Source organism: Copadichromis virginalis, linkage group LG17 (assembly GCF_057382275.1).
Source record: "Copadichromis virginalis isolate Kocher_CV1m ecotype Utaka linkage group LG17, C_Virginalis_male_GT1.1, whole genome shotgun sequence".
NCBI classification, from domain to species: Eukaryota; Metazoa; Chordata; class Actinopteri; order Cichliformes; family Cichlidae; genus Copadichromis; species Copadichromis virginalis.
In genome coordinates this window covers 4,746,795-4,770,147 of record NC_140634.1, presented here as the reverse complement: position 1 = coordinate 4,770,147, position 23,353 = coordinate 4,746,795, and the positions used below count along the sequence as shown (strand labels likewise).

General features: G+C 40.2%; 1 protein-coding gene across 2 annotated transcripts in view; it reads left to right on the top strand.

Moving 5' to 3' along the window:
* Positions 1 to 1,221: 1,221 nt before the first annotated feature.
* The window catches only part of ano2b (anoctamin 2b), a 64,682-nt gene continuing 42,550 nt past the window's right edge, over positions 1,222 to 23,353 (top strand). For both annotated transcript variants that reach the window (XM_085435910.1, XM_085435909.1), the window contains exons 1-8: positions 1,222 to 1,352; positions 4,917 to 5,321; positions 16,089 to 16,187; positions 16,535 to 16,686; positions 17,069 to 17,123; positions 17,217 to 17,268; positions 20,647 to 20,702; positions 22,785 to 22,832. In XM_085435910.1, coding sequence (XP_085292036.1) covers positions 1,320 to 1,352; positions 4,917 to 5,321; positions 16,089 to 16,187; positions 16,535 to 16,686; positions 17,069 to 17,123; positions 17,217 to 17,268; positions 20,647 to 20,702; positions 22,785 to 22,832 — 900 coding nt within the window. In that variant the 5' untranslated portion in view covers positions 1,222 to 1,319. The remainder of the gene's footprint in view (positions 1,353 to 4,916; positions 5,322 to 16,088; positions 16,188 to 16,534; positions 16,687 to 17,068; positions 17,124 to 17,216; positions 17,269 to 20,646; positions 20,703 to 22,784; positions 22,833 to 23,353) is intronic.

Sequence of the window (23,353 nt, the reverse complement as noted above, 5' to 3'; positions counted from 1 at the left end):
GATAATGATGAAGGAGGCCAGTCTCTGAGGTTTAATGATGTTTGTTCCTGTACTCTTTCAAAATAAAAGTCGCATCTGAGATATTTGAACAGCCTAGAATCACCTCGGACTGACTTTGAGAAGAAGTTTAAAATGATTGTAAGAGTAAGGAAAAGACTTGAGCTCAATCTGTGTGTGTGTGTGAGTGTGTGTGTGTGTGTGTGTGTGTGTGTGTGTGGGGGGGGGGGTTCTACAATACACCCTTTATAATGCATCAAAACACAGTTAACAGAACATGTATATACTGATGCAACACAAAATGTGCTCACTTCTCTTTCTTTTCTTTGCATACCGTTTCCTTACACTTGTACGTTAGTCCCTCCATCACACAAGTACAAGCGCACAAAAAGAAAGAAAAATCGTTCAAAATTTAAATTGGAAAAACTGGCATGCTGTGAAAAGCACAGATATGCTGCTGGGGCACAAAAGCACTGTTTCAAAAACATTTTGTTGCTTTAATGATGTGAAAACACAGGTCTCCCTGCAAGTTACATCACCGAAGTGTGGAAACAGCCAATGCTGCTCCCTCTCTCCACGCTGCAAAAAGTGTCCATCCTAACAAGTAACAAACACTTTGGGGAGTCCTATATTTTACTGTAAATAAACTTGGTCTTTTTTTCAGGTGGTTGAATGTCATATACACTAAAAAAAGAAAAGAAAAAGAAAAATCTACCCAAAATGCTGATTTTAACTAATAATGTAAAATGTCCACGTAATTTTGTTAGGTACAATAGGTACAATGTAAAATGTAATTTTACATTCAGGTTAAAGATTAAGTATGTAAATAAATTAATCTTTGAATATAGCGACGTGTATACTCAAAAAAGGGAAAAAATATTCAAATTAAAAAACTCAAATTAACTGAGGGTGATTTTCTTTTTTGAGTATACATGTCGCTATGAGCAGCAAGACCAAAACAACATATTGGAGATGGGCATTTTTTACAGCGTGGGACGCTCCGTGCCAAAAGCGCAGGCAGCGCGCAGGCAGCCTCCAGATCACACAGTTGGATAGATGGGTATCACCAGCATGTGATCAGGCTGCCGATTGCATACGAACTGCCTCATACATCTGACAGACAAAGAAAATAATGAAACCTGAGACACTCGATCCGTCGCTCCACCTGGACTGTCGACTAACTGGAGTGACTTCATGAATCTGATGGGAGGGATGGGAGGGATGATGAATCCGGAGGTATTTTTCTGCCTAAACCGCCAACTTTCACTCCTGCTCTTCTTCTTCTCCCACTACTCCTCTGTGTGTCTTTAAAGCGCAACAGCATGCAGGTCTCCCCGAGTGAAGACAAGATCCCAGTAAGTACAACGACAGCCTCCCCGCACGCCGCTTCTCTTGGTCTTCTGGTCGTGGTCTGGAGTTAGTTTTTACTACACCTCAGTGTTCGTGACATATTTACGACTCTCTATGGTAGTTTTCATATTCGTTTTACATTTGGTGACATTGCCGAAAGCTCAGCTTTAATTTTTGATTTGAAGTGTTTCTCCATCTACTATATTTACTTGGAACCTATAATTAGTTAATTTGTCCATGGGGCTACAAGAAACGTAAGACGACGCTTTCGATTATACGTGAGAACATCATAATTGGCTATCATATACCACTTTATGATGAGCAGACAGGTGAGGCTCAGTAAAAGGTTTGGCAACCTCCAGGGAAGGTCTTCCCAGGAGTTTTCATTAAGCTCTTAACAGAACAACAACTACCGGGGGATTCTTGGTACTGGTTAAACTAAAGCAACTAAAAATCCCTGCACACCTGTCTCTCTCGCTCTGTTATGTGTGAGCAAACACAAGCACTATAGTGAAGCTCCAGGAGCGTGACTGTAGCAGCGTTTGTGTCCTGCAGAGTAGTGCAGACAATATGTATTGTTGTGCGGTTATGCAGTCAAAATAATTAGAGCTTTCGTAAGTAATTTGAGTAATAGTCTATAGACTTTGTACACATGCAGTAAACAGTTTTTGTAATAGCAACTGTAGCTGAAGCACAAGAACACCTGAGACATTAGGAACAATGCGCTGGAGTAATTTACACCGTTACACAGGTGTCTGTTGATTAGACCCAAGTCGGTCGGCGCTATACTAACTCAGCTTTTCTTGGGAGTCCGCTCAGCAGCGACTTTTAAAGTTCACATGGAGTGTTGTAAACTAAGTGGAATCTGAAAGTGAAGACACGGCTCAAAGGTGAAATAGGGTCTTTCATCCAGCAGGTGCAGCTAATTAGCTTGATAGAAAGAAACACCTTGAATAAACTACACCGATAAGCTAATCTGGTGAGACTTGGCAATACATGCTTCAGGAACATCTAAACTTGTTTTGACTTGCCTGAGCCATGAAATAAGTCGGTAATGCACACCTTCCTGAATTTGCACTCATTCGGTTTGTTCTACCGGGGTTTACATTTATTCAGTACTTGGCGAGATAGACAGGAATTAAAATGTCTAAAAAAGGCCTAGCTGTTTGGTGTGCTGTCTGTTTGGTTAACAATTGGCAAGTTAAAGGTAGCTAAGGGAATTATTATTATTATTATTAATTATTGCTTTGGTCTTTTTTTTTTTTTTTTTAGTTGCTTCAGTCATTTACTGCAATGTGTTTGCCAGGGGTGTGTCCAGAAGAAGGGCATGGGGTGGCACTGCTTCTCCCAAAAAGGAACAATTTCTGTCATGCTTGTTTCTTTGCCTCTATTCTACTATATATTGCATCAAAATATTATTATTTTTTATTTAGCTTCTAATCACATTGTTTTAAATCATGCTACTCAACAACATATAGGAAATTAAAACCATCAGCTGCATCATTAAAGTGATATAGAGTACACATTACTGAACTGGTAATCATGACATCCTCTACTTAGGATGAATTACAGATACTAGTGTTTAAAAAAATGCACCAGTAAAACTTCAAGAACTGGTTCATTTTATTTACTCAAGTAAAAGTGGAAAATGAGCAGGTTCTGAAATGTACTCTAGAAAAGTTTAAAAAGTAGCTCTTTGGAGGATGTTTCTACTACCTATTTAACTCTAGTATCTATTTTTATGCAAAGCAAACTGAATTTTGTGCTATATTAATGTCACATAAAAATAATATTAGTAGACAGGAATACAAATATGATTTCTGTCTAAATTGTAATTCTAATAAAGGTACTCAACTTGAGACAGGTAAGCAGAACATGAGCAGAGAAAAGGAAGGAGAAAAAAATAGCTCCATTTTCTGTTGCCTGCATTGTAGAGGGTGACTTTCCCTCTAAACAAGAAAATGAGTAGGGTACAGGTTAAAGTGGGATTCAGCAGGTGGGGGAACCCTAAAATCAGCTGAAATGGCCCAACATCGGAACAAGAATCACAACTCACAATAATTTTTATCGAGAGGTCAAGTAGATTTTCTTAATGTACCTGCTGTGATCAGTTGATTGGGGATACTGCAGCTCTGAGGTTTACTGATCTTTGTGGATATACACTGAATTTAATACGATGTCAGCAGGTGTTTCATGAGTTGTCCTGATTAATCTCCATCCTCTACACTGACAGTATGCTGTTTATGCTGTCTTTATACTCTAGGGCATACAGTTGGCATGGAAGGTGGAATTCAGCTAATGAATCTAAGCATCATCATCATTTAACTAAATTAATCTCTGGTGCCCTTTAAACCATGCCTCATTTTGATTTGCTGCATGTTTCACAATATGAAAACCCCCCATAATACCACAAAAACATGAGGACTTGCATGCAAGCTTTACATTTCCATTGATCAAACACAACTGAGCAGTTCTTACCTTTAAATCTAACTTCTCTTCTTCCTCTCCTGTCCTGTCTTTTTTATCTTTCTCCATTTCTGAGTGAAGTTCACTCTTTCTTTTCTCTCACTATGGAAAAAAAGGATAAGGCCTACACTGTTGTCTCAAAGTTGCTCTTGTAATGTAGTTTTCAATCAGCTTTAGTGATATTAAGTATTGGCAAATTCAACAAAATTACTTTCAATAGTGATGCTAGCTTTTTCTAGCTATATCATATCAGATATTTCTAAAAACCAAGCTGTTAAACTTAGCATGTTTTTTCTTTCTTTTCTTTTTTTAGTGTACTAGTCTATTTCATGCTCAAATAGTTTAAAATGTAAGCACTTTGTGATCGTTCATGTACATCTTCTCTCTCCCTTGGTCTCTGTTTTGTCCTGTTTCTGGTCATGGCAGATGGTTACCCCCTCCCTGAGCCTGAATCTACTGGAGGTTTCTTCCTGTTAAAAGTAGTTTTTCCTTCTATTCTCACCAAGTGTTTGCTCATGAGGGATTGTTTGACTGTTGGGGTTTTCTCCAGAATACTCTGGTCTTTACTTTACAGTATAAAGATGACACTCGCTGTGATTTGGCGTTATGTGAAAAAACCTGATGTGTATTCAACCGAAGCACAGTGTGTGTTTAGGTTAAAGTGTAACAGAGTAATACAACAACATACATTGCATCGCTATACTGCTGTCTGGTAAGAAATCTCCCATCATGCTCAGAGTATAGAGCTTTGCCTCTTGTGTCCTCCATGTTTAGTCTCGCTCTCTGCTTTCCCTCTGTCTAAATAAAGAATAAAACAGCCAAAGGTGAGCTGACTGCCCACTCTGCTGCTGAAGGTTCTCACTTCAGTGATTTTGAGAACCTGCCAAAAGCCACTTGTGGTTGTGTGCACTGACACTGCAGTAATGTTTAAGTTCATTCAAACACTTATTACATAACTCCACTGCTGCTTAAAGGTGTTGTATGCTCTCTATAACCAGTTTGTATTTGACTGGGATACGCTACAATAATTATTCTAAATCTTTTAGGTTTTTTAATATATAGTGCACCAGTATTGATGTTTGCTTGATATTTATATTTTACAGGTCATGGGATCAACTTCAGGTCCTCATGCCATCGGAGAAGGCCTTTACTTCAGTGACGGCCGACGGAAAGTCGACTATGTTCTGGTCTTTCATCAGCGAAGGCACACCTCGATACGATCTCCTGCTAGTGCCTCCGTTTCACAAGACCGGTTATCTATTGTTTCTAATGGCAACTTTCCTTCAATGGCGGCCTCAGATGTGGCACCAGGTGGAAGTGGTGGTGGAGGCGGCGGCGGCGGCATTCCAGGAGGGGAGGGTGCGGGCGCCAGCGAGGTGTTCATGGAGCTTGGAGGAGCAGGAGATGGCGAGCCAATGGAGCCCGGTGACCATGAGATGCGTCTAATCAGGCAGGAGTTTGAGGCTAACCTACTAGAGGCTGGTTTGGAGATTGAGAGAGACAGAGAGGTGAGTGTGTGTATGGTCATGCTAAGCTTCTTTTATTCTCATTTGCACAACACTGGCTAAATTTAATGCAGCTGACAGGTAGGCTTTAACAGACACTTTCCAAAGACATGTAGTTAGTGGGATCAGGTTAAATGGTCATTCTAAATGGTGTCAGTTGGCGACCTGTCCAGGGGGTACCCCACCTCTCGTCCTATGGTAGTTGGACCCCCCTGTGACTCTGATGAGGATAAGCGAAAGTGGAACTGAAAGTGGTATTTTAACAAAGTGGAAGGAAGCAATTGGGAACAACAGCAACTAAGCCACTAAGTGGTAGAACACGTAAAATCGCAGAGCTAGGTCAGCCAATGCTGAGGTGAATAGTGCGCAGAGTTCAGGTATATTTAAAAACCATTAGTTTTCATTAAGGCTTGGAAAAAACAAAAGCTTTGTTTTTTATTTTATTTTATTATTTATTTATTTATTTATTTTTATCCCAAATCCTTGAGAAATAAATGGGATTATAATTTGACACACTAGACTCTGTGTTTTTGAACACAGGCTAAATTCTATAGCTTCACTGACTTCACAGGCTTTTTGAAGTTGAACCTCTACACAGGATCTGACGTAACACTATCTTGAGCTATTTAAGGTGAGCGCCTACATAGGAGCCTGGCTCAGATAGTAGAAGGAGGTGGGAGAGACTGTGTAACAACAGCAGTTGAGCTTGTCTTGAGGTTTCTGCTGATTGTACCAAAGTGTTCAACCTTCTTTAATCATCCTGCTGCTGTGGGACAAAACAACAGAAAACCTACATGAGTCATCCCAATTTAGGGCAGCTGCAAAGTGGGTTTGTCTTTAGGGGCTTTAAGTTGGTGATTATATTTTAGCCTAAACCATATTACGATATCGCCAGTTTCTGTCTACTTATGTGAAATTATGAAACTTTATTCCTCTACATAATAATAATGGATTGGATTTATATAGCGCTTTTCAAGGCACCCAAAGCGCTTTACAATGCCACTATTCATTCACTCTCACATTCACACACTGGTGGAGGCAAGCTACGGTTGTAGCCACAGCTGCAACCGACAAATATTTCCATAGGTACTGGTTTAGACACCCCCATGACTCAGGGGTTGGCAATCTCAGTCCACGAGGGCCGGTGTCCCTGCAGGTTTTAGATCTCACCTTGGGTCAACACACCTGAATCACATGATTAGTTCGTTACCAGGGCTCTGGAGAACTTCAGGACATGTTGAGGAGCTAATTTAGCCATTTAAATCAGCTGTGTTGGTTCGAGGACACATCTAAAACCTGCAGGGACACCGGCCCTCGTGGACTGAGATTGCCCACCCCTGCTCTATGGGCTCCTGAGGTGTGGGGAGGGTAAAAAAAAAAAAAAAAGGGTACAAGGAATTTGCCACTTGAATAAACACACATCAAAATAGAGATGCTTTACAAAATGGAAAGTCAGAATAAATGTCAGCATTGTGGGAAACGTGGACAAAATTCATCACTGAAGTTCACCAATAAAAACAAACAAAAACCTCTAGAACTTAAAGCAGTTTCACAGAAACTTCAGTAACGTTGTGGTTTTAGAGAATGGCGGCTTTCTGTGTCAGAAATGGCTTGTATCCAAGGGCAACCCACTGATGCATAACTTGGTGCAAGCTGCACCAAACCTGCAAACCTGAGTGATGGGAGAAAAAAGTCAAGCCTGAGTCATTCAGCCTTCTGCCTTCATCCGTAAATGCCTGCAGAAAGGAAACCTTTAACTGTCAGTGTTTTCTACCATTATAGATGGATCTGTGTCTACTGTGTCTACTAAAAACACAGAGATTGCTCACTGTTGAGCATGGGGTGGAATATAGCCAAATTAGCAGCTCAACAAGTTGAATTTGGTGTGTGCACATTCTACAGCGTTCCCGTACACTGGGCTATGTCTATTTACCACAAGTGATTTCATCACATCAGATGTTTTGCGACGCACCTTTTGCCGCAAGACTTTTGCAAAGTCTTACCTTGTGACTTACCTTTGCTGCTGTTTTCTGGTTACTGGCAGTCTAAATTTAAATGTTTATTTATTGTAATTTAACATATCAGCAACTTGATGCACTGAGGCAGGTAGCCCAAATTGAGCATGGGGAAGAAGTGACTTTGAGCATGGCATGGTTGTTGGAAATGGTTGTTTGCGTTGGTGGACCTCTTGCTAAAACCCAGGTATGCATAATCTGTGAATGCACAACATGTCAAACTTTGGAAACTGATGGGCTGAAGGAGCAGAAAACTGCATTGGCTGCCACTTCTGCTGTCTAAGACCAGGAAACGGTACCTGTTATACAACCTGGTGTGATGAGTTTCAATTACTGCTGTGACATTTTGATCTGAATTTGGCACAAATAAAATGAGGCATGGATCCATCCTGGCTTGTATGAACTGTTTAGGCTAATGGTGGTGGTGTTTTGATATGGGGGTGTAGTTTCTTGGCAGACCTTAGTACCAACTGAGCATCAAAGCTCAAATGATCTCAAACTAGTTTCTTGAACATTGTACTTAAATGGCTTCCAGAGTAACAGCTCTCAATCCCGCAGAGCACCTTTAGGAAATGGTGGATCATAGATTATGGATATGGATATGCAGCGGACAAATCTGCAACAACTGTCCATCCATCCATCCATCCATCCATCCATCCATCCATCCATCCATTCGCTTCCGCTTATCCTTTTCAGGGTCGCGGGGGGCGCTGGAGCCTATCCCAGCTGTCATAGGGCGAGAGGCGGGGTACACCCTGGGCAGGTCGCCAGTCTGTCGCAGGGCCAACACACAGGGACGGACAACCATTCGCGCACACATTCACTCGCACATTCACACCTAGTGGCAATTTGGATTTTCCAATTAACCTATCCCCACAAGCTGCATGTCTTTGGACGGTGGGAGGAAGCCGGAGTACCCGGAGGGAACCCACGCAAACACGGGGAGAACATGCAAACTCCACACAGAAAGACCCCGGCCTGATGTTGGAATTGAACTCAGGACCTTCTTGCTGTGCGGCAACAGTGCTAACCACCGTGCCACCGTGCTGCCTTAAAACACCTTGTTGAACCATGAAAAACAAAGAAAGTTCTGATGGCAAAAGGGTGCCCAAGCTGGGTAAAAGCAGGGTGTACCTAATAAAATGTCCAGTTAGTGCAGATCCTGTTTGTTTTGAGTCAGCATCCACAGTGGCCTTGATGTTTCATCGGTGCTAAAAGCCTTTAATTCTGGTCACTTTAGCTGACACAGCTGCTGCTCTGACCTCTGCATCGATTTCCTAATTTGGCCTAAAACGGCTAATTTTGTTTTGACACGCACAAATCACTTTCGCTGTCATTGTGTGTTACTGGCGCTAGCTTGTGTGACTCTGTCCTGCTTTTGTTGTTTGTGTGTGTGTGTGCGCGTGCATGCATGCTTATGCGTGGCACTTGGCACAACACACGGCCTATGTGCTCTGCCTGCTTGTGGTAATGATGCTCCAGGCTTACTGCCACAAAGTTGTACAAATGCAGTTTTTGTTAAACTTCCGTTTGTCAGTTAATGAGCTTCTGCTGCACTTTGGCTTCAACAAGAGGATTAAATTGTTAAATTTAAGCGATGCTTACTTGTTTCGCTCGTAAAGTAAAAAAACAAAAAGGATTTTTTTTTTTTTTTTTTTACACAGCACAAGGCAAAAACAGCATAAAAGTCTCATGTACTCTAAAATGTTTAAGAAATAGTGTACTGTAGTGTCTAACTTACCAGTGCAGGGCTTGTCGTGTGTATGATACCCATTTTGCTGTGTGTGTGCGCGCGTGTGTGTTGGCTGGCAGCCAGTTGGCAGTGTGTGGAGTCTGCAGGCTAGTATTAATCAGATTGTTGACAGTGTGGCAATGGAGCCTAAGCCTGGATGAGATTAACTGACTGACTGATAGCTTTTTATCTCGTCTCACAGATCTAGGGCTAAAATCTGCCACCGAGAGAAACAAACATCCCAATATCCTTAATTTGAACAAAGTGGGAAGCACTCTGACAAACATAACTGCTCTCCTTCCATCATTGTATAGGCCGCAATGGGTGAGAAGCAGCCTTACAGATATAATAAGTCATGTACCAAAAATCAATTTTCCACTGTACTCTGTGTGCACATAATCGGGTGAAGCTGTTCAACATTAATCATAGTTAATCAAGTGCATACAACAGAAGTACAAACTGCACCTCTAACTTAAAATAAAGCAGGTAATTAACGGATGGCCTGCTGGCGTATGTTGGTAGTTAAATGTTTTCCAAAGGCTTTGGAAGACACTTTTATTTTTGAGAGATTAGGGTCAGTGTAAGTGTCTCACTCGACATGGGTAATGATAAATGTCAAATGTCATTTTGCTTGAAATGTTTTAGCATTTTGAAGTTGGTAACATTAGTCTTTTTTCCCCCAGTGAGAATCTGATGCGTTTTAAAATGTTACTTTATTTACATCTAAAAGCTTTCTATCTAACATTTGAACGCATTCACAGTCTGATTAACGCATCAGGAGCAACTCACGGCTTAGTATCTTACGCAAGGGTACTTTGGCACGCAGACTGGAGCAATCAGGGATTGAACCAGCAACTCTGAGATTAGTAGATGGCCTATCTACCTGAGCTACAGCTATTCTTGAGTGAGGTAGAAGGAATAGTTTTTGCTGTTCTGTTTTAAAGATATATACATTGAGCATCACCAGTAGCAAAGTATACTTTTTATATAATAAAAAAGATGATCCTTATTGTGCCCAACCTGTTTGACTTCAGATTAACTTGATGCTGGTAAAGAAGAGTGACTCAAATGTCAAACTTGTTGATTGTGTCTCAGGATTATTGCGCTGACCTTTGATCTCTTAGGGACATCCTCTTAGAGAACATGCTTAATTAAATCAGTGCGAGATTTTAATTGAAGAAGTAGAGCTGGGACTTGTCAAGATTTCAGTCCATGGGGTTTTTAGAAACATTTTAAACACTTAAATGTTATGTTAGTATTTTTAGATGAAGGCATGGGAACATTAATAATCAGAAAAAATAAGTATGTTCCACTCGTCTTCTAAAACATATTTGTGTTGCTGTGGACTCCATGCTAGGATTCATCCGGCATCTTGCCTTAGTTTTAATTAACCAAATGAATAACAGCTCTATACTTGTGCTAAACATGCAAACTGCAAACCATACAGTATTTTTATACATGAAACTATTTTTCTTCCATTCTACACCGATACAGTGACTGTGTATTTGGCAGTAAGTGCTGCCAGAAAGCAGCACTATGTAGATAAAAATGTAGCGCCGAAACTGGTGCTCTGCTAATATTTTTGTCCTGTTCTTCCCACGTAGACATTTTTGTCAGCAAAGTAATTGCAGCTTCAGTCCATCACCTGTCTGTAACTGAGTATATGCATACACAGTATCAAGTGTATGTTACCTGCATTTTGACTGCGCTCTCCATCTAATACACCAGCAATGGGGTTTTTTTTTTTTTTGGTTTTGTTTTATAAATTAATTTTTTTGTTGTTTTCAGTGTAAAGGTCAAAAATCCAACAACACTTGTGTGTGTAGAACACCTTGCTAGTCTAGACCTGTGTGTTTCAGAAGTAGGCTAAGGTGTATGAAAACCACCTACTCTGTTCCTAGTGCAAAATGAAGGAAATCTTTTTATTTTATTTTATTTTATATATATATATATATATTTTACTTGTTGAATTGCCATGAAAAACACACTGCACATTACGAAATCCAGTATATCCAGTCTACTGAACAGAATCTGAATCAGTCTAGCATTTTCTGAACCAAAATAACTGTTAAATCTACTCTGTTAATGTTGCAGATGGGCCACACTAATGACTGTTACAGATTAGCCTAGACTTTAACAGTTATGTTATTGTTAGCTTTAGCAGCTAACCAAAACCGTCATGATAATAGACCGCTAATGTGGCTAACACTTAACTGCTAATAGTTATATGGGTAACATGAAAGTGTATGACGGCCAGGTTAATGTTAATGAAAAGTGTTTAATACTTAACTGTTTTCAAAATGGGAGCTTTACTCACCTCTCGAAATTTCTCCGTGTTAAATGTCCCATATATTGACCATTACTTGAAATGTCACTTTCTGACCAACAGATTTGCACTCTTACAAATATCTAATTTGACCACAATTATATCAGACGAGTGATTGTGTCCTGGAGTCGTGACTCTTAAAAAGACGGTGCTGTTTGGTCTGCGCAGCATATTAACCTGGGTAATTGAAGCCTGTATTTGAATATTTTTTCTCTTTTGCTTATTTTTCAAAGGAAATGCCCATAGGATTTCTGTCATCACTTAATTTATTTTTCTTTATTGTTTTAGATGAGGTATTGATTAAACTTAATACTAACATTTTACTGGATTTTTACTGTAAGAAAATGAACATACATATTTTCACTATACACACCTGTCTGTGCATTGTGCTTCTGGCACACCAGACTGTCGCTTACTTGATAGTTAAAAAGGTAGCAACCCTAGTTGTGTGTCAACTGCATTGCATTTAGTTTGAATGCTATGCACCTCCTGCATTTAGTTTATTCATTCTTGATGGCTGGAATGACTTCTTGCTGGGGGCTTCATGATTGGCAAGGTACACCCTGAACAGGTGTCCAGTCCATCACAGTGCTAACACAGGTGAGTTTTTTGCTAATTGATTTTAACAACAAAGAAAAAATCTAGCTACCTACAGGTATGATCCGACCACCTAGAGATCTGTAGAAAGTTACTGATGTCATCCTAACACCTAGCTATAGATGCTGTAAAAGATAGATGTACCTTGTGGATTGGAAAATAAAAGTGCCTCAAACCTGCATCTATCTTAAGGCCACCACATAGCGATAGCTGTGGTTGTAAAAGGACTTCTGGTCCTATAGAAATCTGACTTGAGCTCTGTAAACACTTTCTTTACCTTCTGTTGGCTGCTCCCTGTAGGGGACCACAGCAGATCATTTGCCCACGTCTCACCCTCTACTATCCTCCTCTGTCACACCAACCGTCTGCATGTCCTGCTTCATGACATCCATTAACCTCCTCTGAAGTCTTACTCTTTTCCTCCTCTCTGGCAGCTCCATATTCAACATCCTTTGTTCAGTGTATCCACTATATCCCTCCTCTACACCTGTCCAACCATCTCAGCTTTGCCTCTCTAACATTTTCTCTCAAACACTCAACCTGAGTGCTCCCTTTGAAGTACTCATTCTATCTTGTCCATACTGTCACTCCTGATGAAAATGTTAACATCTTTAACTCTGCCACCTCCAGCATTGCCTCCAAATTCCAATCTTGGAATTTTGCCTATGCCCATGTTTCCCATGGTTCAGTTTGTTTTTTGTATTTTCTTCGTTTATCTCACTCAACCAGTCCCCCCTCATCTCTCTTGATTTCTCTCCACTTCCTGCTATACTTTTCTTCCCAGCCATCCCATCACCCACCTGATCACCCTCTCATAACCCACCACCCTCCTACCCAAAGATGCCCCCGGCTGCGGCCTAGTTACGCCCCCAACAGAGATAAAGAGCTAATTGGAAATCGCTCTACTAATTAACCTTCTCCAGGCTAAAAGGTATTTATATCATCTGCTTTTTGATGGAGCGATAGCAATGGGAGGAGAGGTTGAGGAGGAGGAAGAGGGAGGAAAGGATTGGGAGACAGATGATAAATGTTGATTAAGCAGGTGAAACAGAATACTGGTGAGAGGGGCTACAAAAAAATTTCAAAGGAGCAAGTCGAGATGGAGTACATCGGCAATTCATTGCTTATTTCTCAGTTTTGTGGCAGATGGTCAGTTGTAAGGTTGCAAAATTTTCAGCCATCAGTTTGCTGCTTGACAAACACAGAAAAACCAGGTCAGTGTGGAGTGAAACCTGCTGGATTGTTTTGTCCTAAATTGACTGAAGTGTCTGCGTTTTTGATGATGGCAGATGGGGAAAGGGGTGAGGGTAAACCCTTGGGGGTGCAGAGGGACCTCGGGGGAAATGTAGTCTCTGGATACGTGTAGTCTAATTTTGTAAACTTTATCTAACAATAACACAGGCAGTAGAATTCAACGGTTCTATCAATGGTACTTATGACAAGGATTACAGTTGATTACGCCAGAAGTGTTTACATTTTTTTTTTACTTTTAGTACTATGAATATTGTCATGAATCTAAATTTTGATTTAGACAAGAAAAGAAAACTTTCCTGAAATGATTAGATGAATTGTGGGAGTATCAAAGGAGATTGAAAAGGAACTGAAATATAAATCAAGAAATGCCCACAAATATAGGCCAGGCACTGCAGATTGTATAACATGTCTCTTAGGATATTCACCTAATGTTCAGGGGTTTCTTGAAACTCTGAGGTCTATAGTATTTTCAGTGTTGCACAAATGTGGTCTACACACATCATGCAGAGTATCTGATTTAAAGAAAGGAGACAAAGAAAATCTCCTCTCCAAAAAAAGTATGATATGACTTTGTGATTTTGTTTTTGAGGAAAAGGATCTAATATCTGCTAGAAGGAAAAACTGTGTCTGGTGTCAAATATTTTTAGTTGCTGTTTCCCCCTCGACTAAAGATTTCTGGGAATTGCTAAATGCTAATATTTCAAATATTTATTTCAACATACAACTGTTATACAAAAGAGGTGAAAACCATGAGACCATGTTTCACAGGTGTGATAACACAGTTGTCCTGCAGTGGAGTAGCTCCCTTTATCTGAACATAAAACTTCTCATTAAAACAAAAACTTCTATTTTGGTCTCATTCATCCCAATAACAGTCATTGTTTAAGCAGCCATCTGGCTCATCCATGTGATCTTTAGCAAACTGCAGATGGGCAGCAATGTCCTTTTTTGTTTTAATCCTGCCATGCACACCACACATTCAGTGATCTCCCGGTGATGGACTCATAAACCTAAAACAGTAGACCAGTTTTAGTTGCAGGCTTTTGCTTGATTAGACGTTGCTCTGGACTTTAACACCTCTTACTCGTGGAATGATCTTTGCTGATCGACCACCCGTGAGGAGAGTGGTAGTGGTCTTTGATTTCCTTGATTTTTACATTATCTGTCTGTTTGGGATGAATTATGTAACCCTTTTATAGTCTGATAAGCATAAACAACCTCTCAAGTCCTCAGGAATGTAAGCTTTTTGCCATGACACATAAACATACTGTGATGTGACAGATCAGTGTGTAACAGGACAGCAACAAGGTGAAAGCACTTCAATTTCACATTCAACTGAGTCTCCTCGTACTTTAGTGAGATAATTTACTTGTGTTTCTTTTAGTTATTTTTCTTCTATTTTGGTCATCTGTAAATGGTAAAAGTACATTTATTTTGTATGTGTGTGTGTGCCCGCACATGGATTATTTATAACAAATACATCTTATTAAAGCGAGGTGAATCTCAGGTGCCTTCGCATTCAGCTGTATGCAATGTGTGGGACTAAAGTCTGTGTGGATGTGACAGAGGGAGAGAGATGATAATGAAATAAGAGCAGTAAGACTGACAGTGAAGCAGTCAATCAGTCAGTGAAACAGTGTCTAGCGGGCAGCACAAGCTACAGTAATATATGTGAGGAGGGGAGGGTGGTGAGGGGGAGTGAAAGATCTCAGGAGAGTAGGAGTCGAGAGGAGAAAGGGAATAGTTTCAGGTTTCTGTCATTTGCCATACCACCTTTCTCTTTTCACTTCCCCCCCCTCTTGCAGAACCTAATGGGGGGGTCTAAGGAGGGTAAGGTTACCTGGCTGTCATCCCCCACTGGCTCCGCTTTCATTTCATTTACTCTCTCACTCACACTAAAAACCAGGTCCATCAGGCCTGCTGCAAACAATTTTTTTTTAATTTACTTTTGGAACAAATTTCTTGGAAATGTGTTGCTTCACTTATACTTTCTATTTATATTCAGCCACAGGAATCCAGAAGAAGTTTTGTCATCGCGCTCGTATTCAGGAATTCAATCATGTATCTCTTGGTGCTATTTGAAGCAACCAATTATCAAATTTTGCTAATGCATATTAATATTAATATACTAATTACCATGTGGGCACTGGAACATGATTCATTAGCAGCTAGATGAGTCAGAATTTCATCTTACATACAATTAATATGTTACATTTGAAGTTGGAGGTAAAATCACAAAAAACAAACCTCCAATGTGTTAGGAACATTCTGCACCAAACTGCAAACGGCTCCAGGCTTTGCTGTAGGAGCACAGGACACATCTATCTTTAATAGATATCAGAGGAATGCTGCTGGCTAAACAGGCTAGCCAAAGCTTTTCCGTAGGTCAGAATGATGGCAAGGATTGGTTGCATCTGGCTTGGATTTCAAAGAAAACTCCGTGTTGAATGCAAAATGTTGAGTTGGCCCTTGCAGATGTCAACTGTAAGGCCTGAAGGGAAAAAGCACTGAGAAGCGAAAATATCAAGTGAGGAGCAGAATGTATTTAGGTCTCTCCTGCTAAAACAAAGTCTGCTGTATTGGATTGCAAAGCAGTATTGGCAGATGGTCTGGTAAGCCATTTTTAAACAGCAGGTACTGTCAGCCAAGCAGTCTGCTGATACATTTCCCCGAGCATAAAAAGTTGAGGACCAATAAAGCATTATTGGTAGAAAACAAGCTCAGTCATGGTAAGTGCTTGTAAACACTGAATCATGGCTAATCAAAACTGTGTTTGGATCTGATTAGCATGTTTAATTTCCCAAATTGCTTACATAAACACAACTGAATGTTTTTGTTTTTTTCAGTTAAAGAGCCATGGCCCCAGCTTTACCAGAGTCCACGCACCATGGCCAGTATTATGTCGAGAGGCCGAGTTTCTCAAGATTAGAGTCCCCACCAAGACGGTAAGATCAGAGTACCTCACTGCAGCAGTTTCTTGTTGGGTTAGCAAACAGCTGAAGTTGATATTGTGTCTCTGTAGTTATTTTTTTTCTATATAATGGCTATTACAATAAACTTAAGGGTTGTAACATTTTAAGAAATTAAGTCTAAGACTTTGGTATGCCAGTTTTTTTTAAATTCATTTAAAAGTACAGAGACAGCCATACCCATAATTATATTTACACGTGGGGTTATTACTGCAGTACCACTCAGTGTTAGGTCTTTAATTCTCAGACAGTGTTAAGTTCTTTGGATGTGTGTATCTTACAGGTAGTAACATGGTTAACTCTGTATGTTTTGGTTACCCCAGAGTTATGAAATCAAAGAGGAAACTGGTTTCGGCTCCAGTATGAGCACAGTGTGGAGAACGCTGACCAAGCCTTTCCAGCCTAAAGTACCACATCAAGATCATGGACGCACCAAATTTCTTTCACACTGCTTCTCCAGGGACAAGCTACACTTGTGAGATAAATATGAACACAGATTTATTTTCTATAGAGCCTTATTTTATGGTTTCAGTATAAAATAAGACTAAGTAATGATAAGAAAACCAACTGTCTGGTACCAGGGCTGGTCCTTAGTTGGATCTGACTATGGATGCTATAGTCACAACCTTCTATTAACCTAAACAACAAATGATGTCAAATCATTTATTGTCGAAAAGTCACTACACTTGTTTTTTTTGTTTTGTTTCTTTAAACCACAAACTTGTAACACACAGCCACCTGTTTGGTGTTGTTGCAGGTGCATTTTGTGTTTAAAGTTGAAAAAGACTATGTTTTGCAAAAACCTTAGCAGCCCTGCCATAGTGTACCATAGTGTTCATTGGTTGTGTTTCCTTCAGGTACAACATCACATCTAAAGACACTTTCTTTGACAATTCTACAAGGGGCAGAATAGTAAGTCTCTATGTTTACATCACTACCTCCTGTATCATATTTTTTTCAAGATTAGTCAATTTTTCCAGTCTAACAAGCTGAAATGTTCCACAGGTTTATGAGATCCTGAGACGGACGGTGTGTGCACGAACCTGTCAAACCATAGGTGAGGGTACAAAGCATTTCATTAGAAGTTTGCTGTGCCTCTGCTTTATCAGTGTTTAAATGTGTATTCCAATAGACTCCAATAGCAGATCTCAAGTGGTTTGCTGAAGGCATCAGTGTCTAATAGAAGTCACCAAGTTATTCACTCATTTTTTTTAAGTGTCATGTTGCTAGTCTAAAATAGTTTTCAGTATAATTGATCTCATTCACCTGTGCTGGAAAGCAGCAACACTCCTCCAATCATATCCTTCCCAGCCTCCTGAAATTTGGTCCGCCATTGGTTACTCCCAGAACTAACTCATTTTAGATTATTTCTACACCAGTGCTTCTTAACAGAGACACACTGGTATGTCTTGAGGAAAGTTTATGTGAATTTATCATTTGCTAGCATAGTGTCAAGCATTATTTATTTATTTATTTATTTATTTTTAAGTGCAAAAGGATCTGGTGTTCCAGATGACATAAACACTCTCTTCTGCAGATATAAAAACAGGTGTTGCTGGAAATTTTGCTTTGCTCTTTAGTGTGCCATAAAAACCTCTAAACCACTGGTCTACACCAGAGCCTATGACAATAAAACCCTGCTTCAAAATATGTTTGCATTCAATATGGATGTGTAGGTTCTCAGTCATCCAGATCATGGTAATCTCAATCTCATGGTAATCGAATCGAGGCACTCGGAAGAAACGTGACTGGACTTTCTATAGGCTTCTACTGCTGCAGATATGTGGATGACACCTGGGTCAAAATCAAAACCCAAGAAGTAGAAGCCTACACTGTTCACCTCAATTCAGTGGATAGAAACATAAAGTTCACCAGGGAAGACAAGAAGGATAATAGTTTGCCATTTCTGGACTGTGCTGTGCACATTGAAGAGAATGGAAACCTCAACATTGGAAGTTTACCAGAAGCCCACACACAGACCAGTACCCACTCTTTGACTCCACCGCCACCCTCTGGAACACAACATTGGAGTAATCAGAACCCTAGAACACCGGGCTGAAAACATTCCCTGTAAGTCAGAAAGGAAAGAAAAGGAACGCACACATGTAAAGAAAGCTCTTTAAACAGGTGGTTATCCCAATTCATCGAATCTGTAAAGATGCACAGGATAAAGGTCAGACACCAACTAGGAAGAAGCAGAATGACAAATGAAACAACATTGTCTTGTCATTGTCCACTTTGGGGTGGCTTACAACACCAATTTACAAGCCAGTTTTGAGATCCCTCCCCAGACACCTCAACGCCCACTCACATCTTCTGTGACTTGATCTCAATAGGTCACATGATCGGGTGAGCCAAGGTCTCACAATAGTTTCACCTGAAAACTCTGCTGATAATGACCCACACCCTTTTCACACCTTGGCTCATGTGATGAGGCACATAATCAATAGCGGGTCAACGGCCCTCTTAAGGGTTAATCCCACTAGGGATTAAATACTCCACCATTTGGTTTTAGAAATGAAGAAGCTTCTCTGATGAAGGTGAAACATCTTCAAGAAACCTAAAGAAATCCACTGGCTTTTCTTTCCAAGCTACTTAGATCTGTATACAATACATATACAATACTGAGCATTTTGGTTACACCTTTGGTATAACAGCACATTGACTACACCCGTTTTATAGCACCCTTCAAACAGGGTGTAGCAATCAGGCAACATTTATTTGAGTCAATGATGATAAACTAAATAACACCCGAGCATCTCATATTGTCTTGTTCTCTGTTGTGAAAGGTAAAACTATAGATTTGTAGTTAAATGTTATACAGCAATAATTCTTAGTTTAGGAAGAAGAAGGTACTAGAAGGTCGCAGAGCCATGCAAGCTGTTTGTGCACTAGAGAGATAAAGTGACGTTCAAGTGGTTGTCTAAACAATGAGTGCTGTGCTGCATAGTTGGATGACACAGAGATCATTTTCCCAACAACCTATTCCCACCAGGCCGTTCCTAGAAAGGCTGCTCAATAACAATTCCTTTAACCATAGACACCCATAGGGACATTCAGCAGCTAAGTCAATATGTTCAGCCGCACTCTTTGTTTGTGCAATTGTGCGTGACCCATAATTTGTTGAGGTAATCTAGAAAATAAACATGCAAGGCACGCAGATGACGGCTGTCTTAAAGGCTTCATTGTACTTTCATTGGAATTTCCATTAAAATATATCCATCACTGTTTGTCCGTATGAGACATGAAAGAACTGCATGGTATCAGGTATCCCCTGATTCTTTGTTAGTGCAGCTCTTTCCTGTTTATATAACTGAGCATTTAATTAGACGCAGATTATGGTTGCATCTGCCTGTCACACTTATAATGCCCATCGGTCCCATATAGATATGCTGATCCCAGTTTCATTTCTAATGTCCACCATATGTCTGGTTGGCTTGCCTATCACAGCAGAAGGTCTCAGCCAGCGGGTACTAATGAAGCTGTAGGGCAAGAAGGGACGAGAAAAATAGAGTTGCATCTTTTTAACCTCTATTTTCTCTCTTCCCCTCCCCCCGCCCACCCAGGCTCACACAATCCCCACACACACACTCTCCCTCTCTGTCTCTGTTGCTTTACTCCATCTCTTCTACAAGTGGGTCATACTTCCCGGGTCAGGCTGAGATTGAAGCAGGGGCCACTGGGAGTTGTGGTTGTTTCTGGCTGGTTGAGTGAGCATTCATGCGTAGGTGTATGTGTGTTGGTCGTGATGTTCATTAATAGCACAGCTAATCGCTGCATAGGTCCGTGTCCCCTTTGAGGCACTGATAATTGATTAGTTAGTTTGATGGAAGAGGTAGTTGTGTATGCCGCGTCATGTCATGCATCAGCGTCCACCCCTGACATTGACAGGTAACGGGCAGGCCACGATTTAACGTGTGAAAACTTTCAAGGGCAAAAGACAGAACCAGTCTGTCTGACACTGAAAACCAGACTTTTTAAAATGGTACAGGCTATACAATACGTGTGGGGAAAGAACCATTTTTCTTTTTTATTATTATCTTTTTGGGACAACAAATCACATCCTTAAAAAAATCGAATCACAAGTAAGTAGTGCTGGATATTGGATAAATAAAAGGAGGTGCTCTTTTTCATTGTCTAAAAATGAATTTCCTCTTAGCCTGGAACAGTTATTTTAACCTCAATCCTTAATTCTTTTTCAGTAAAAAATGTGCTTACACACCTCTTTGTAAGTGCCTCAAACACTTATTTTTTTAAAAGCCCAGCCAGCTGTTTGAGTTTCTGGTTGAAACCTCACTTGCCTTTCAATGCAAGTAAAAACTGTCGTCTTTTCAGAGGATGCAGTTCACGATGCTTAGCAGGAAAAGGAAACCCCTCATAAATGACACTCAAACTCTCTTGGGGTTGTCTCACGTCTCTGCTCTCTCTCTTTCAGGCATCAGCACATTGATAGCTAAAGGCGTGTATGACGCTGCCTTCCCTCTTCACGATGTAAGTGCAAAGTCCCCTGAGACGCTGATGGTTTTAATGTGTTTTACTAGATTTCAATTTTCAGTGAGTGGAAACATTCTTGGAGTAGAAATCTTACACTCTGACAAATGACGTAGCAAAATACTGACTAGTGCAGGAATTTCTCAAGTTTTGAAATTAACGGGTACATATAATACATAATTGGGCCTTGAGGCGACTTATGTTGTGATTTGGCGCTATATAAATAAAATTGAAATTGAAAATTGAAATATAAGGAAGAATTACTGTTCTGTGTTAATTTTTGATTATCTAATTATATTTTGTGAGTGATAATTCAATTCAGTTTTATTTATGAAGCACCAAATGACAACAACAGTCGCTTCAAAGCACTTTGTATTGTAAAGACCCTACAATGACAGAGAAAAAAGCCCAAAAACATATGACCCCCTTTAAGCTAGCACTTTGCGACGGTGGGAAGGAAGTCTCCAAAAGTTGATTCTGTTCATCCGGACGTAGCGTTTTGTGGAAGAAACGTTTCGTCACTCATCCAAGTGACTTCTTCAGTCTGCAGTCAGCTGAGTCTGAAGAAGTCACTTGGATGAGTGATGAAACGTTTCTTCCACAAAACGCTACGTCCAGATGAACAGAATCAACTTTTGGAGATTTACTTACCTGGATGATTGAACATGCATCAAGAAGTGGGAAGGAAGAACTCCCCTTTAACAGGAAGAAACCTTCAGTAGAACCAGGCTAAGGGAGGGGCAGCTATCTGCTGTGACAGGTTGAGGGTGAGTGGAAGGAAATTGGACAAAACATGTACTGAGGAAGAGAGCCAGAATCGAATATCTGATAATTAAATGCTGAGGCAAAAACAAGTGAGTGAGAAAGAAATGCTAAGTGAATCATGGAAAGCCCCAGCAAGCCGTGTCTATTGTAGTGTTTAGTTACACTAAATTCAGGATCACCTGATCCAGCCCCAGCTAAGCTTTAACAAGAGGGAAAGTTTTAAGCCTGAACTTAGAAGACACTCTCTCTGCTTTTAAGTTCAAGCTGGGAGCTGGTTCCACAGAAGAGGGGCCTGAATGCTGAAGACTCTGCCTGTCATTCCACTTTTAAATATCTTAGGAACCAGAAGGAAATCTGAGAGCTAAGTGCTCTACTGGGGCCTGATTATTTAAGACCTTGTTTGTGAGGACAAGGATTTTAAATATAATCCCAGCTTTAACAGTGATTGAAGAGGAACCAGTATGGTGGAAAAAAGCTGTTTGTAGTCCCTGTCAGTACTCTTGCTGCAGCACTTTGGATCATTTTTCCTAGAACAAATAAATGCATGGAATAGTTTTTCAGCATCACTCTTAGACAGGATATTTCTATTTTTTAAGAGATTGCACAGATGGAAGAAAGAAGTCCTAAATATTTGTTTAATATAATAGATTCCTTACGGTGATACTGGAAGCCAAGGTAATGAGGCCAAGCAGCCATCAGATTTCTAAGATCCTTAGGAGTGAGTCGAATAACCCCAGTTTGATCTGATTTTAGAAGCAGTAAATTAGAGGTTATCCAGTCTTTTTCTTTAAGACATTCCTGCAGCTTAGCTAATTGGTGTGTATCCTTTACTTTCATAGATCCCCTGAGTTTCATCTGCATAGAAATGAAAATGTATGTCTAATTATGCTGCCTAAGGGAAGCATGTGTAATAGAATTGGTCCAGCATAGAACCCTGTGGATCTCCATATTTAACCTTAGTGTGTAGAAAAATCCATTTAAATGAACAAATTGGAGTCTATCATGCCTTCTCTGACCTAAAATGATAATTTCAGTTTCTGAAAAGTCTTTGGCTCTAAATTAAAGATGTACACTGGCATGGCCCCGTGGTTTAACCAGCTATAAAACTGACAATAACTCTGACATCTAACTTGATTGATATTAACACTTCAGACAACCTCCTCTTACCACATTATCTGCTCTTAACAACTTCAAATACTGTATTTCGAGTGTTTTTAATTTCTGTATTTCTACATGTTTTCCACAAGTGCACTGTGCTGCCTGTTGTCGTGCGCCTGTGTGCACTCATGCTTTTCATCCTCTCTTCTCACTGCTCAGGGTGACTACAAGGTCATCGGACACCTGGAGGAGAGGAACGACAGACAGGTGCGTTGACTCAGCCTTTCATTCCTGTCACCCCCTTTGTTCCTTTAAGTGATGTGGTACAGCTATGAAAACTCAGTCTCAGTCAAGTCAGCTGTCCAAAACATGTTAACTCCCAGCAACTCAAAAAGGGACCTCCACTTTTCTGAACAACTGAGCTTTAGTTTGCCATCCTCATCTCATATTTAATTTGATTTTCTTCCAACATCTATCTAACGTGTTTACAAAACTCTCAAAGTGCAAAAAAACAGGATCCGACTCAAATTTCAAAGCAAAATATTAATAGAAAATTGAAATGTGAAAATTGAGAGGATTAGTCTTTATCCTTGTGTTTACTCCAGTTTTTGTAACATGTTCTAGTTCAACCACATACCTTGTTAGATTTTTATCTTTTAAGCACGAGGAGCACCAGGCTTCATAATGCGGTTTTCCTCCTCTCTTACTGCATTTCACTTGGCTGCAGGATAATGTTACTTATACTGCAGCTTGTTGGCTTCATCCACTGAGGTTTAATTCGGCCAATC